Genomic DNA, 15,015 nt, shown 5'->3' with positions numbered 1-15,015 from the left:
CAGAGAGGAGCAGGTCCGTGACAGCGGGCTCTGCAACGGTCCAAGCTCCAAGGGATTCCTCCATGGCATTTTTTAGTGCCCCACGAAGCGCATCAGCCCCTTCATCATCTCGCTCGGAGATCGTGGCAAGCAGCTTGGGGAAAATAATGCTATCCGCCACTGCACGCACCCGGTTCTCAAACAATGGCACATCCACAAGAAGCCCACACGCCGAATTCAGCATTCTCAGCTCTTCTTCTGGCAATCCCATGCCAACTGTCGCATTTTGTGTAGGAGGCATCGAATCACTTTCCTCTGTAGGCTTTACTGGCAATTGCTGGGACAGCCATGTGCGGTAACGACTTAGAACATGCAATGTCAAGCGCCATTCACGAGCGCGAAGCGATGGAACATGTCTCGTAGTAGTCCATGGTTCGACATAGGCATGTAACAAGTGCGCAAAGGCAGGGTGAAAAAAATCACTTGCTCGGTCCTTGGGGAACCGAAGTGCGTGATCCAAGACACCGACCATGTCTCGGGTCCGCATATGAAAGAATGCCGATAGTTGCCAGCGGCGCTCGAGTGTCAGCGTTGCTTCATTTTTTTTGAAAGCTTGTGCAGCGCGTTTCGAAGGGGCCTTATTGTACATTCGTTTTAGCCACTCCTGTGTCAAAACATAGTTCTTATGGAACTCATTCGGCTTGCCCACAAAGAACAGGTGTGACCCATGTCGCTCCATCAAAGAAGTAACCATTTCCGTCCATAAAATATCATTAAAAATGTCCAGTAATTCCCCGCCCACGCGCTCAGCCACCTGGCATACAAAAGATAACCGATCTGCGGCGCAGAGAAGCGCATTGTAAAGCAGTCGCAAAGGATTTTTGGTAACAGGAGATATGGACTCCCAGTCATTCAAATGGGTCAAAGCACGTATCTGTGCTAGTTCTGTAGTGTTACTGTAGACACTCTCGTCTAGTTCTTCATGAATTGGATCTGGCGCGTCGAAGCATGCTTGAATCAGTGGAGAAATGAAGCTGGACCGTATTCGGTGAAGTACCTCTGTAGCGCATGCTTCACCGAGCTCAATACTAATGTCCAGCACAAGTTTGAACTGCGACATCCGATCATCTGAGAGCCCAGCTGACGACGTCAGGGTCGCAATCATGTCCTCCTCCAAATCGGAAAACAAGGACAAGGTATCTTTACACAATTCTTCATAAATACGTCCAAGACGTGGCTTGATATTCATCAAAAATGGCTTTGCCAGGATGGGCCATGGCCGACTCAATAACATTTGGATCCATGTGTAGGATTGATGCTCATGGTAAACGCGCTGGTAGAGCGTGCATGCATATACAGGATCATCAGAATAATCAGGTGCCTCCAATCGTACATTGCCATCCTCATCGTCGATTTTAGCCCATTGACATAACGTTGCCCTATTGAGCAATGGTTCATACGTGTCTGGCCTGATGCCCACAAGCACTTCCAGACGCAGCACAGCTCGCTCCAATTCTAGAAGTAGTTCTAAAACACGCCGCTTTTCATTATCATGACGTTGCTCTTCAATTAATGTTTCCACGTCGATTTGAGCGTGTGCCATTCGAGATCGCATTTCACCCAAAACATCCTGGACTTGTATCCAAGATACTTGATCTGTGAGTTTTTCAAAAGGCTTCGACTCAGACTTTATCATTTCTGACAATGATACGAAGTCCCGATACTTTTCTTTTATCATTTGAACCAGATTATCCTGCAAGGTCTGTTTGTACGCACGCAATTCCTTAAGGATCGATGGTGCATCTTGACCAACCGCTCGCGAACACAAAAAAGCGTCAACATCAAACTGAGGTTGCTTATCAAAGGCCAGTAAAGGCATCCCGGGTCCAAGTGCCGGGGGCATTTCGAACTCAGGCACCATGCCCTCGTTGTCGCCCCGCGTTGCCATAACGGTGATCCTAACGCAAGTCCAATCACGTGCTACATGTTACACAAACTGCAGGTCAACCCACTATGGATGTCGTGTGTCAGTAGTTGACCGATGCTTTAGGAAAGGTATCCGAGGCACCCATTTTGGCATGAACACATCGGTACAGGGATCAATACGTCCAAGGACATGCAGAGCGAACCCGAAAATCCGGTGTTCAATCCAATATTGCCAGAAATAGCGCCAGGGCCCCACCACAGACCATTTCATCATTCGTCCATAAAGAAAGTAGTTCGGCTTGTCATACGTGACAATCAGATTAGGGTTCACATAAATGCGTGGTCGATGAGGCGCAGCAATACGATGCATATCCAAACTGCTTAACAATGACTCAGAAGAGAAACATTGAGAACTAGGCCGGAAAGTTAGGGGCAGTGTCGCTGCCTGGTCGGTGCCGTCGTTTACCACGAGAGGGGGGGACGGAAAAGTTTTTGCAGCGTTTAAAGAAGGGAAAAGGTAAGGATCTCGTGAATTACTGGAGTTGCTAAACCAGCGAGCATCAAAAGCTGTAATACCATTCCAACAAGCGTTGACAGGCACGGGGAGTCCTGCTCGTACGGCATCTTGATCAATTTTTGCCTTAAAATAGGGCCAGAAGGGTCGTGTTGTCCGACCATCTGCGTCGCGCATGACCCAGCTATTGTGAGTTCCCCAAACGTACGTATCATAAAATCCGAGCCAGCAGAAATCCATTACACAGGCCTGGTCGAATTCACCGCCCACTGTATCAAGTAGAGCATGTACGGTGGCTAATTTAGTGCGAAAGACATACCTGACTCGAAGAGAACATCATTGATCCAAATTACTTTATCAAAGGGCTGACCATGTATACCACCATGTGCCACAGAGTTTAATGGTTGCATTGCTAGATTTCTGTACAAAGACAACCGCTCAATGCGCCCATATTTCAAAATCTCTTCTGGCTGCTTTGCAGTGACAATATGTGTTTGTACCCCCATTTGCCTCAGCGTCTTATTCAATGTTCTAAGAATCATTGGAGTGTTATCTGTTGAGTCATTTTCGTATATGGAAACGAAAACATTTTCTGGACCAAGCTCTCTGACCAACTGAACAAGTGAATGTTTATAGTGGGGAAAGATAGATTCCGAATTGTGTAGTAACGAGGCAATATAGTATTTGTGATTAATAGGATTTTGCCAATGTGCCGGTGCAGATGTCGTATAGAAGACATCATTAATTAAGCAAAGTGTCATGAAAATGGTGACAGCTCCCGTCAATAAATTGCGTCTTGTCCAAAGTGGAAATCTTTTGGGCCTCTTCCTAAAGTTCCAAATATTGGCTGCGAGCAGGGCAGGGGATGTGAAACAGACAATTACAACATAAACATACAATGAAGATGGCATATAGAAGTACATGCTCATGCACACAATCAAGAAAATAGAGAAATAGACAATTACAAGGTCTTTATGATCAAGTATCAAAAGCCTAGACTTAAGTGACTTTAAAACGTGCTTACGCAGGGAAGACGGCTCATATGAAGTTTTGAATGTAGGTAGATCATTTTGTATTTGATTTTTTGAAAACAATAACATTACTTGCCCCTTCAAAAGCGAAGTTGATAAAATACTATTATATCGAAGCGTGTCGTTGTATACGAATTTCCAATCTGGTCCATGTATGAATTATGGCAATGTGGAGGCGCACGGCTTAAAGCCAAAAGTCGCGAAGCATGATTATTTACGTAGGGTTATGGGAAGAGCGCTGCTCTTGCGCTGCCTGAATATATGGAATCAGGGAAGTAAGGCTGTCTGCTTGATCCAGGAATGGATGATCAAGAAGGCATATCGCATCTGGTCGCTTATCTGCATCAACATCAAGGCAAATGTTAAGAAAATCATTCATCAAAGGTGACAGCTTCTCCGGATTGTGAAGTTTTGGAGTCCCATTCGTTGCAATCAAGTACAGAGCCCGCAATGGATTCTCATTTAGATAAGGTGGCTCTCCTTCGATCATTTCAATACATAAAATGCCCAAGCTCCAGATATCCACGCGAGGGCCGTATTCCTTCCGGGTCACCACTTCAGGCGCCATCCAGTAGGGTGTCCCTACCATTGTGACGCGCTTAGTTTGACTAGGTCCTAACTGTGCACAGAACCCAAAATCAGTCAGTTTAACTTCGCCACGCATGCTCATCAACACATTATCGCTCTTGATGTCACGATGGATGACCCCTTGGCTGTGGAGATGGCGCAAACCGGTAAGAACTTCTCGAGCAATGGCGGCAATTTGTCCTTCACTGAGAATGCTGTATAGCACAATGTCTGTGAGAGGCCCGCCTTCCATATATTCCATAACAACCCAAAGTTCGCCGTTAGTCATATAGGCGCTCAAGAAATTGACAATGTTGGGATGTCGTGATTGCTTCATAACTTCAATTTCGTTGACAATAAGGTCTTTTTTGGGCTGTTGCTGCAAAACCATTTGTTTGATAGCCACCAGCTGGTTCGATCCTAGACTGCGTGCGGTAAACACGCCCCCTGATGCGCCTTGTCCAATCTTGTTCAAGTTCGTGAACATTTTGGACGGATCGCCTGGCATACAGACAGCACGCAAGCGCTCCATGACTTTCGCATCAGAGATCTTGGAGCGTTGAGAGCGCCTGCGTGGAACTTCATTGGTACCTAGTGGCGGCCGCAATTCCTTTTCCTTTATAGTGCGTTCCTTCTCTCGCTGGGAATGGCTTCGTACAATCATTTCTGCCTTTCCGGGGCTTGGATTTGACGTGTACGGCTGAGGAACAAGCTCATTTACAGTGGCTTCTGTGGCCAACCCTTTGCCAGATTGGAGGAGTTCAGGAGGTCTGAACGTTGGCTGGCGCGGCGGCGAAGATGCCTGGGCATCGGGCATAGGCGGTGGCAACGCTGGTAGCGATTTTTCCGAGTCAGTGGGTCGAACACCATTGGAGGATGGTAGAGGCTGTAGGGGTTGTAGCGGTGCGCCTGACTGTGCTGCCCATTCCTCACTCCCCTGAGAATCCTCCATCATTGACGGAAACTTTGTCCATACATTGTCATTCTCACCACCCGGCGGCTGCTCTTGAGCTGCATCCTGGTAGAAAGCAACAATATCCATCACTGCTTGAGGGTTTTGCTCCTGCTCTTGACGGGTGATACCCGAATGCTGTAACAAAATCTGCCACTGGCGAGGCAAGCCGATAAATTCGCCCGTTGATGCATCCACACCAACATGAGTAAGATGCACTGGGTCGTAAGGAATTGATATTTCTGGTCGCTTGGGCGCTCCGCCAAATGCATCATTGACTGAGTGGACGAGGCCATCAATCATACTTTTAATAGAACGTGGTGTTCCTCCAATAGATTCACGCTTGCGAGACCGCAAAGGTTCCCCTAGGCTTTCCACAGAAGGTTTGCTGAGACGCTGTGCTTGCAAGCTTCGACCTGCAGGGTATTGGGCCGATGGACGAGGAGACTGGTTAGCAGAAGCAGGAGAATCAGCGCCCTTCCGTAATGTACGATGGGTCGCCACGCCTTCTACACGCTTCGGTGTTTGATTCACGCACATATCCACGCTTTGTGACCGGCCATGTTGCTTGGGAGGCGACGAAGCCGCCATCCATGCCTGACTTTGCATAAAAGTGCCTTGTCGTTGGTCAATTGGCCTTACTAGATTTGGCATACTATGCGGCAGTGCATATACATTTTTATAGTCAGATGTAGCAGAGGAGGAGTCCATGTTTGTCACATACGGGTTCGGCATAGGCTCCGTACGAGGTGGGGTCGGTACGCTGCGCTGCGGCGAATACAGATTGGGATCCGTTTGCATACGTGGGAGATGCGCAGGTAATGGCACATCATTGGTATACGGACCAGGAAAAGTCCCTGGAGGTACCCATTGCCGTTGCTCAGGCTGCGGAGGCATGCTGCTGCTTATGGGGGCAGCGAAGCAATGGATCGCAACACGCTGTCGATGGTCCAAACACGCGAACGAGTTATTCACGTGCTGTGTCAGGTTACGATGTGGAGGTATCTGGCTACAAGAACAAGGGCTCAAACTGTAATGTTAGAATGGCAGTGCAACACGTACTCGTTTCTTGGTTGGTTGCGTGCTTTGCGTGGCGGGTATTTCTTCGCTGTCTGAATCAGGCAATGGTGGTGAATGGTCTAGAGATTCCTGAAAAAGAGTGGATGGGTGCTCATCGCGGCTTCCGCTCGCTTCCGCCGGCGTAGGTGCGACCGTGGCCTGAGGCGAGGGCGCAGGCGCGACGTCCGATAGAACCAAAGGCTCAGTTTTGGGACGAACTACTCGAACAGGGAGTAAGTCTTCTTCTGAGTCATCTGGATCATATTTCACAGGCTGCGTCGGTACCGATGCCACTTGCGACTGCGCATGCGCCTGTGGAAGCGGTGTGGGTGGATTTAGCTCTTCCGTCCTTTGTAGGGGCACCTCCTGTGGTAGCTCAGTCCGTGGAACTGAGCCAACTGGTGCCATTCTTGTGGAGGAGCGACGTGTCTCCCTTCCTGCCGGACGTTTGCGGGCGGCGGGTTGAATATGCGGCTCGCCGGTTGTAGCAAGGATGAATTCGGCACGCAACGTTTCATTGGGCTCCAAACGCAGAAAGAGAGGATCACCTCCTTGGGCGAACTCGAGCTGCACTGTGGATCCAAGCAGCTCTGCTGTTTGGATCACCGCACGAAACTCCCAAAGAGAAAAGTACACTGTGGTCTCTGACACCACCTGATACTCAATCATTTCGCCGATGTGCGCCTTGACCTCGCTCTGGATGGACGAACGCACTGTGTTAGCAGGGTATACGTACATGTACCATCAAGAGGCCCGTCGATCCTACAGCGTAATGCACATTGCGTTGGAGATGCATGGAGCGAACATTCACCAGTCTTGCCTGTGCTGAGAAAGTAGTCGGTCCATTCTTTCGCTTGGTGAGGATCCACAATGATTCGAGAAGGTGAGTCCGCCTCCACCGCAGGAAACAGGCAGGGTCTCTCCTCATATGTAAGATTATGATGCTTGCGCACGCCATGATCATAATGAAGGGTCATTGCCAATCGTTCTGTATGCCTAGGTGGCCCCGTAGCAATGCTACACTTGCGGATATGGCCTCTTGAACGCACAATACCCAGAAGGGGTTTTAAATGGATGAGACATTCAAAGAGTTCAGTATCGATGAGTTGGATATGCTCGAAAAAGTGTTTGTTGAAAATAAAGAGTCCATAGGCCGACCCTGACGCATTGACCGCCGAGAGATGCACCTGAGGTGTGGCCGCGGCGTGCGTGCTCGACTCGCCACGATATACACTGATCCAGCATTGATCATGGAGTCGATACAGGCAAGAGAGAGCATGGGTCAGCGCTGCGAGTCAACGCTTCGAAGCACGTACGCCGAATCTGGTCCCCCGCGACGACGAGCTCCATTCGTAGTGGACGTGCGCCGGCAAGTATCGGATGACTAAGCTTCTGAGTCAGGCGGAGGTGTGGCGCGCTACACTTGATTCCGCTATCATGGCGGAGCAGCTGAAGGCGACATTTACGCAGAAGAACGAGAAGGTACGAGCGCCATGCTTACTTTAGAATCAAGCCGTCTTCGTTGCCTTTGTTACGGCGGGATTTCCGTCCGAAGAGGACACGGTGGACGTGATGTTGGCGCTCGAAGCCGGCGGTGCCGACGTGATTGAGCTGGGCGTGCCGTTTTCCGACCCCCAGGCAGATGGCCCTGCGATCCAAATGAGCAACAATGTGGCTCTTAGCCAGGGAATTGACTACACACAGTGCCTTGAGTATATCAAAGCCGCGCGTGCAAAGGGCCTTCAGGCTCCCGTCGTGCTGATGGGCTACTATAACCCCCTTATGGCGTACGGAGAGGCGCGTGCGATCCATGATGCACGCCTGGCCGGTGCCAATGGGTTCATTGTCGTTGACTTGCCACCGGAGGAGGCGACTGATTTCCTCCGGGTGTGTCGCCAGGAGAAGATGGCCTTTGTGCCTTTGATTGCACCTACGACGGACGCGGCACGCATCCGGTACCTGTCGACTCTGGCAGATGCCTTTATTTACGTCGTGTCCAAGCTGGGTACCACAGGTGCTTCAGAAACTGTGTCATCGACACTGGGCGAGTTTATCTCCATGATCCGTACGGCCACCGATGCACCCTTGGCCGTAGGCTTTGGTGTATCCACGAGGGACCACTTTGTTGAGGTGGGTGCACTGTCGGAGGGTGTCGTGATTGGCAGCAAGCTGGTCCAGTGCCTCAAGGAGGCACCACCATCCACCGAGTCGCGTGCTCAAGCGGCGCGGGCGTTTTGTGAGCAAATCACTGGTGCTGCCGAAGGCTTTCTTCCGCGTGCGACACCGCTGCCCAAGCCCAAGTCCATGGATGGCAAGAGTGTGCCAGCGAGCTCGATCTCTGATGCGGCCCGCTTTGGTGCGTTTGGAGGACAGTACATTCCAGAGGCGCTCGTACAGTGTCACAAAGAGTTGGAGCTCGCGTACAACCAGGTGCGCAATGATCCAAGCTTCTGGAAGGAGTTTCAAGAGCAGTTCAACTACATTGGCCGCCCAAGTGAGCTTTACCTGGCAGAACGCCTCACAGAAATGGCGGGTGGCGCCCAAATTTGGCTCAAGCGTGAGGATCTGAACCACACGGGTAGTCATAAGATCAACAATGCCATTGGGCAGGCGCTCATTGCCAAGCGACTTGGAAAGACGCGCATCATTGCCGAGACAGGTGCGGGTCAGCATGGTGTGGCGACGGCGACAGCGTGCGCCAAATTTGGTCTGGAGTGTGTGGTGTACATGGGCGCTGAAGATGTGAAGCGGCAAGCGCTCAATGCTTTCCGTATTCGCATGCTTGGTGCCAAGCTAATTGCTGTCGAGAGCGGAAGCAAGACGCTCAAGGATGCGATCAACGAGGCGAACCGTGACTGGGTCACGAACATCCACAACACACACTACTTGGTGGGCTCGGCGATTGGCCCGCATCCATTCCCGACGATGGTGCGTGACTTGCAGTCGGTAATAGGACGTGAAGCGAAGGAACAGCTGCAGGAACAGGCCAAGTGCCTACCTGATGCGGTTGTGGCGTGTGTTGGTGGTGGCAGCAATGCTATCGGCATGTTCTATGGGTTCATTGACGAGCCGAAGGTGCGCCTCGTGGGTGTTGAGGCTGGCGGCCAGGGCATCGAGACGGCCGACAATTCTGCAACGCTCACACTGGGTACACCCGGTGTGCTGCATGGCGTTAAGACATACTTGCTGCAGGACAAGGACGGGCAGATCAAGTCGACGCACTCAGTGAGTGCGGGTCTGGACTACCCAGGTGTGGGCCCCGAGCATGCCTTTTTGAAGGACAGCGGCCGCGCGGAGTATGTTGTGGCGACCGATACCCAGGCGCTCACTGGCTTCAAGTGGCTCGTGGAGCGGGAGGGCATTATCCCTGCACTCGAATCGAGTCATGCCGTGTACCATGCCGTGGAGCTGGCCAAAACGATGCAGCCGGATCAGCACGTCATCGTGAGCTTGAGCGGCCGCGGTGACAAGGATGTGGAGCAAATTGCCCGTGGTCTCACCGAGCAGGGTTGGGGCCAGGCGATGGGCTGGGTACTGCCGCCGCTTGTGTTCCAGTAATGGGCTATGTGGCGATACTATCGAGCATATTCAAAAGAGGGCCGTGCCGTGCTGGACCACCCGCCTTGTAAATCAAATAGTCTCGTAGAGGATCACGCAGCGTGGGTTGTTTGCGGATCAGCTGTTCGAGCTGGGGCAGCGGAAGCTGCAACATGGCGCCAAACGATGTGGGCGCTGTGAGACTTGCACACAGCGCGAATCCGTCCCATAGCCGCGGTTCCTTCCAAATTTCCTTCTGCACGAGGCGCGAGAGTAGCGATGTCGACACGTACGAGCCGAGCGTACGGAACGACTTGGTTGCCATGATCGCCGTTCGCATGAACAGTACAGGCACAGGTTCCTCCTCCACAAGGCGGTTTAGCACGGCCGTCAGCACATCGCTGCGGAACACCTCGCCCATCGAAAAGCAAATCTGCACTGCGACTAATGCAGGTTTGAGCCCAATCTCTTTCTCGTGCACATGTAGCAGGACCAGCAGGTCGACTGGCGTCAGCGTTGCCGTCGTAGTCGGTTGTTCGCCACCGCCCTGCGCACCGGTCGCCTGGATCGCAGGCGCAATGAGCGTCTGGAAGAGGTGATGCACCTCGATTTTGTGCTCCTCCGTCGGGTCGCTGAGCACCGACACAACCTTGGGCAGCGCCTCGAGCATAGCCTCGCGGTCGAGGTGCGCCACCAGCGGCAGCAAAAACTCCACATCGAGCCCGCGGTGTGCACACAGGTGTTGCACCAGCTCCGCCAAGGCGCGCGTGTGGCTTTTCTCGGTGAGAATCCGCAAAATAGCGACCACCAGCGTATCCGCGCCATCTGGGTAGTAGCGCAGCACGTCCAGAAGCGCTGTGCTGTTCGGACCCACGGAGCGGGCCACCGGCGTGACGTGCTTCTGCATGGCTGCCTGCACAGGCGCAGGCACAAGTGGGTATATGCGCACGACCTCGGCAAAGAAACTCGGCTGCTTCACACTTAAGACAAGTGCAAGCTCAATGAGACGCAGCACATCCTGCTCATTCAGACCCAGAGGGTCCGCTGCTGTCTCCTCCGCCTCTTCTGCCTCAGTCGATGCAGGCGCCTTGGCCAAGGCCGAGTCATGGGCCTTCGCCTCCTCCACCAGGAGGTGCAGCGACTCGCGCGCAAAGTCAAGCACAGGCTCGGCCAGCGGGCCGCGCTGGAGGACCCATGTGCGGGCGGTTACAATGGCCTTGCCACGCACCAGCCGCTCACTGTGCCGTGTCAGCTGCAGCACTTTGTGGCACACCGGCACACGCAGCGGCGGCCTGGCCGTGCTGACGTCACGCAGCAGGGAAAAGCCTTCGCCAATCGTGGAGCGCTCCAGACACAGCTCATACAGGCGATCCAGCACCACAAGCGGAATCTCAGGCAGCTCGCGCAGGAACGAGCCAAGCGCCACATCGTCCACTTGCGGCGTGCTCAGCTGTGTATCGAGGATGCGGTCCAGCCAAGTGTGGTAGGCGCTGCTTTCCATACCGTGCTTCTGGCGCATGCGATCGCAGGCCCACTCCTCGGCGAGCCACTGCTGTGCAATACCGCGGCGCTCGCAAAAGTCCTGCGATACAAAGTCCAGTAACAAGCCGCGCACTTTGTCGGCCTGCGCTTGCAGCTCAGGGAGTGCCGGTGCCGGCACCGCCTGCACCGTCGTATCGAGACCGCGCGTCGCGAGACGCACAGCAAGCTTGATCCAGAGCGCTGCGTGGCCTTCCGACGCACGCTCAAGCGCCTGTGCTGGTACTAGCTGGCTGCCTGTTTCGCAAATGCGCGATACAGCATCGACAATCAAGGCCTGCGCCTCGCGCTGCTCCAGTGGCACGGGTGACGGCAGCTCAAAGTGTTCCAAGCTCTTGAGCGGGGTGCTGTCCTCAGCTGTGGGCGCAGCCGGCTCAACCGGCGCGATATCGTCGTCACCCACATCCATCTTGAGTGGATCCACAGGTTCTTGTGGCGCGACCGGCGCCGATGCACGCACAAACTCAGCAATGGCCGTCTTGAGCCGCGCCTCGGGCACGCTTTGCAGCCCAGCAATGATGGCGTCCACGACACTGTTGAGCGGCAAGCGCGCGAGATCTGCGGCAGTCATGCCCTGAGGCTGCCTCGGATCGTTAGGCGTCGCAGCACGCGCGCGCTTGGCCATCGCTTGATCCGAGTCCTTGAGCGAGTCGCGCTTGCGGCCCTGCCCCTCTTTCTGGGCCATGTATGCCTCGCGAGCCGCAGTATCCATACGCTGCTTCTGCCTCTCGAGGGCCTGCGTCAACTGCGTCGTTTGCGGTTCCACTGAGCCATGCTGCAAAAAGTGTACCATGGCGAGGCGAATGGTGTTTTCGGCACTGCGGATGTGCACTGGTGCTAGCGAATCGAGACTTTGTGGTGTCCAGCTCGTAAATGACTCGATGACCACTTTATTGAGCTTAGTGCGCAAGCGTGCCAGACGCGTGAGCACTTGGGTGACGGCCATGACGAGGCTGGGCGCCGAGCTGGTGAACAGCAGCGTAATCAGTTTCGTGAAAACTTGGTCACCCTCAGCCTCGAGTTCAGGCGCCTGGAGGAACGGATGTTCGCGTGGAATCACATTTAAGTTGATCTCGGCACGGTTTTGGAGCTGGAGTCAGGCAGGCGGTACGTACGCGTGGGTCACCGTCAGGCGTGCTTTGCACCTGAATCCAGCGCTGGCATGCCTTGGCCGCGCCAATACGTGCGCCCAGAGCACCATTGTCGATAGTGAAGGTAATGCGCTCCTTGATCGCACACACAATCTGCCAGAGATGGCGGCTCATGGGCGAAAGGTCCTGAGACACGTGAAGAAACACACGGGGGTACACCGAGGCAAAGCACTCACACGCGAGCTTAGCATGTGCACCGGTGGGGTCAGCAAGTAGCACCATCAGTGCCGCCGGCACATGCAGAGTGGCTGTGGTAAGTCGGCGTACACCTACCTCGCTCGCGTACTTCTGCAGCGACGATGCGCTTCCCAAAGAGGAGGTCGACGACCTCGGCAAGACGGTGGATGCCATCTGGCATGCGAAGATCCACCACATAAGCGCCACCGGTCGCCTGCGCCAGCACCCCACAGAGGGCCTGGATCGGATCGACCGTCGCCATCGTCGCGCACAGAAAGGACGCCGGCGCCGCGAGCATGGCGAGAGAATGTTATGTAATCACACGTGCGCGGGCCGCTCACGCCCCAGCGCGCCCACTGCCTGTCCCTTGTCCGAGCAGCATGGTGCGTGCGCGCTAGCGCTGACCTCAGGTGGCGCAAAAGTCACAGGGTATTCAAACGCTGCTGGAAGCGGAGAAGGAGGCCTCTAAGATTGTTGAGCAGGCGCGATCCTGTACGTGCGCGCGCCCGACTGACCACAGACCGCTCCCAGAAGCTGAAGGAGGCGCAGTCGGAGGCCGAGAAGGAGATTGCCGACATTCAGGCACAGAAGCAGAAAGAGCTGGAAGAATTCAAGAAGAAGGTAGGTGGCAATGCACTGACCGCAGTATGAGGGCACCCAATCGTCGAGCCAGGACAAGATCGACCGTGACACAAAGGACCGCCTGCGGGAGATCGAGCAGGCGTTTGAAAAGAAGCGCAGCGAGCTCGTCAAGAAACTGCTGGAGCGCGTCGGCAAAGCAGACCCACAGCCCCACCGCAACTTGCACAAGATCGAGGCCTAGCCGTATCTACATGGTATCTATATTGCCTCCATAGTCCGCGATCCACACAGCCCCCCGCACACTCGCCAGACAGACGATGCCACGCGCCTCGTCCACTGCGAACTCGGAGAGCATGTCCACACGGCTCGAAGGACTGGGCACCGTGGAACTCGTCGTCGATGTCGACGAAAACGAATCGACGCGCACACGCCGCGGTGTCGGGCTGCTAGGCGGCGGGGCGCCTGCCGGCACCGGGGCTGGTCCCAGTACGGGCACCGACAGCGAGTCACCGGGAACTGCAATGTCGGGCGTAGGTCGAATGGGTAGCAGGGGTTTGTCCCGGGTATACAGGCGCACTGCACAGATCGGCGGGACTCCCCCCAAACTCGACGCCAGGATGCCATGGTGCCCCGAGGCGCCCACTGACGCACCGATCAGCCGTTCCGACATTTCATGGTGGGCCACGAGCCTCGGCGGCTCCGTCGGATGTGTGTAGTCCAAGGACCAGTGCGTCAGGCCTGTCGGATCCACACACAGCAGCGGAAGCTCCCCCGCACCAGGTCGTCGACACATGCCCATACGCCGCTCATCGACGGTACCGAGAGACGCACTGAGCAGTGGATGCTGCCCGACGGTATGCTGCCCGACCCGGGTTGCGTCCGCCGTGCCGCAGCGCTCGTAGATGGTGATATGACCCATGCGCGACACAGCTACCACATGGGTATCTAGCAGCGCCAACGCAGCAATGGAGCCGCGGTCCAGCTGCTCCAGCACGGTTCGTTCGCCCGAGCGCCAGTGAAGCAGGTATATGCGCCCAGTATAGGTGCCAATGGCTGCGTGAGGCTACCATACGTACCAACCACGTCATCCAGCAGCGACACACACTGTGTGCCGCCCCACTCCGGGGGATCCAGCGAAGCACAAATGTCCAGCATGTGTGGCAGGGACCGCAAACGCAGTTCGTACAGCAGGGCGCCTGCCGTGCTCTGTGTGTGAGTGTATGGCGACATACATAATACGACCCCACAGCGATGGTCATGGTGCGCATCTCCGGATCCACTTGCGCGTCGATCGACGTGACGTCGCCGCCAGTATCGACCTCCGCCACGAGAAAGGCCCGAGCGGAACGCTTGATATCATGGGCAGGGTCCGTCGGGAGCACGCGTGGCTCATCCTCGTCGCAAGTGCTTTCGTCGCAAGTGCTCCGGAGCAGCGCATCCACAGCCAGCTCCGGCGTGACATTGAGCGAGCCATCCTGCTGCAACACGCGGTTGACGTCCCACACCCGCACATATCCATCAACAGAGCCGGTAAGGAGCCAGCATGGCGTATGTACGCCCCCTTCCCGTGGATGTGGGGGGCCTACAACGAGGCGCACGCTGGTGATGCGGTTCACATGCGCGCGGAATCGGATCACACGCTCCGGCTGCGCTCCCCGTGTGGCCCATGCGCGATCCATCTTGTCGCGCATGAGCAGAGCCCTCTCCATCGCATCAACAGATACGATTTGACTCGACGTATAGGCCGCGAGCGGGCTGTGCTGAGCGCGCTGCACATACAACTGGTGCCAGAGCGCCGTTGACACACCTGCCACGAACATGGCACGCATAGTCTATATCAGCCAGTAATCACATACTTTGCGTACGCGCACAATCTCGTGCGGTGCCATATACGTAAAGACGACCGTCCATAGCTCCAGTGGTACGCGGTGCACCGCTGGGACGTGTCGTGCCATGCCCAAGGTCCGTGACCTGGCGGAGCGCCACCAATCCATTCATGAC

The 15,015-nt window shown here is 54.8% G+C and overlaps 5 protein-coding genes and 1 pseudogene across 6 annotated transcripts; 2 read left to right on the top strand and 4 right to left on the bottom strand.

The window, feature by feature from the left end:
* Positions 1-2,044: 2,044 nt before the first annotated feature.
* On the bottom strand, positions 2,045-3,342 carry MSY001_1325 (annotated as a pseudogene). Its single transcript has 2 exons — positions 2,739-3,342; positions 2,045-2,715 (listed from the first exon to the last, which is right to left on the bottom strand). Coding segments are annotated over exons 1-2 (1,275 nt in total).
* Positions 3,343-3,664: 322 nt separating this feature from the next.
* Positions 3,665-6,766, bottom strand: MSY001_1324 (uncharacterized protein; the record flags this gene model as incomplete). Its single annotated transcript, XM_018883125.1, has 5 exons — positions 3,665-3,789; positions 3,949-5,416; positions 5,508-5,586; positions 5,694-5,908; positions 6,032-6,766. The coding sequence occupies 5 exons, from the start codon at positions 6,764-6,766 to the stop codon at positions 3,665-3,667; spliced, it is 2,622 nt and encodes an 873-aa protein (XP_018739915.1).
* A 699-nt stretch (positions 6,767-7,465) lies between these two features.
* Positions 7,466-9,586, top strand: MSY001_1323 (uncharacterized protein; the record flags this gene model as incomplete). The annotated part of the gene is made up of 2 exons (XM_018883124.1): positions 7,466-7,510; positions 7,535-9,586. The coding sequence occupies 2 exons, from the start codon at positions 7,466-7,468 to the stop codon at positions 9,584-9,586; spliced, it is 2,097 nt and encodes a 698-aa protein (XP_018739914.1).
* A 4-nt stretch (positions 9,587-9,590) lies between these two features.
* MSY001_1322 (uncharacterized protein) lies at positions 9,591-12,477 on the bottom strand (the record flags this gene model as incomplete). The annotated part of the gene is made up of 2 exons (XM_018883123.1): positions 9,591-12,194; positions 12,220-12,477. 2 exons carry the CDS (start codon positions 12,475-12,477, stop codon positions 9,591-9,593), a joined length of 2,862 nt encoding a protein of 953 aa, XP_018739913.1.
* Positions 12,478-12,728: 251 nt separating this feature from the next.
* MSY001_1321 (uncharacterized protein) lies at positions 12,729-13,255 on the top strand (the record flags this gene model as incomplete). The annotated part of the gene is made up of 4 exons (XM_018883122.1): positions 12,729-12,815; positions 12,843-12,924; positions 12,953-13,053; positions 13,079-13,255. The coding sequence occupies 4 exons, from the start codon at positions 12,729-12,731 to the stop codon at positions 13,253-13,255; spliced, it is 447 nt and encodes a 148-aa protein (XP_018739912.1).
* Positions 13,256-13,460: 205 nt separating this feature from the next.
* MSY001_1320 (uncharacterized protein) lies at positions 13,461-14,969 on the bottom strand (the record flags this gene model as incomplete). The annotated part of the gene is made up of 5 exons (XM_018883120.1): positions 13,461-13,476; positions 13,515-14,067; positions 14,091-14,220; positions 14,247-14,846; positions 14,880-14,969. The coding sequence occupies 5 exons, from the start codon at positions 14,967-14,969 to the stop codon at positions 13,461-13,463; spliced, it is 1,389 nt and encodes a 462-aa protein (XP_018739911.1).
* Between the last annotated feature and the right edge of the window lie 46 nt (positions 14,970-15,015).

The sequence above is a fragment of the Malassezia sympodialis genome, genomic scaffold (assembly GCF_000349305.1).
Source record: "Malassezia sympodialis ATCC 42132 genomic scaffold, msy_sf_5, whole genome shotgun sequence".
NCBI lineage: Eukaryota > Fungi > Basidiomycota > Malasseziomycetes > Malasseziales > Malasseziaceae > Malassezia > Malassezia sympodialis.
The sequence above is the reverse complement of the archived record's forward strand: the minus strand, read 5'-3'. Positions and strand labels throughout refer to the sequence as shown.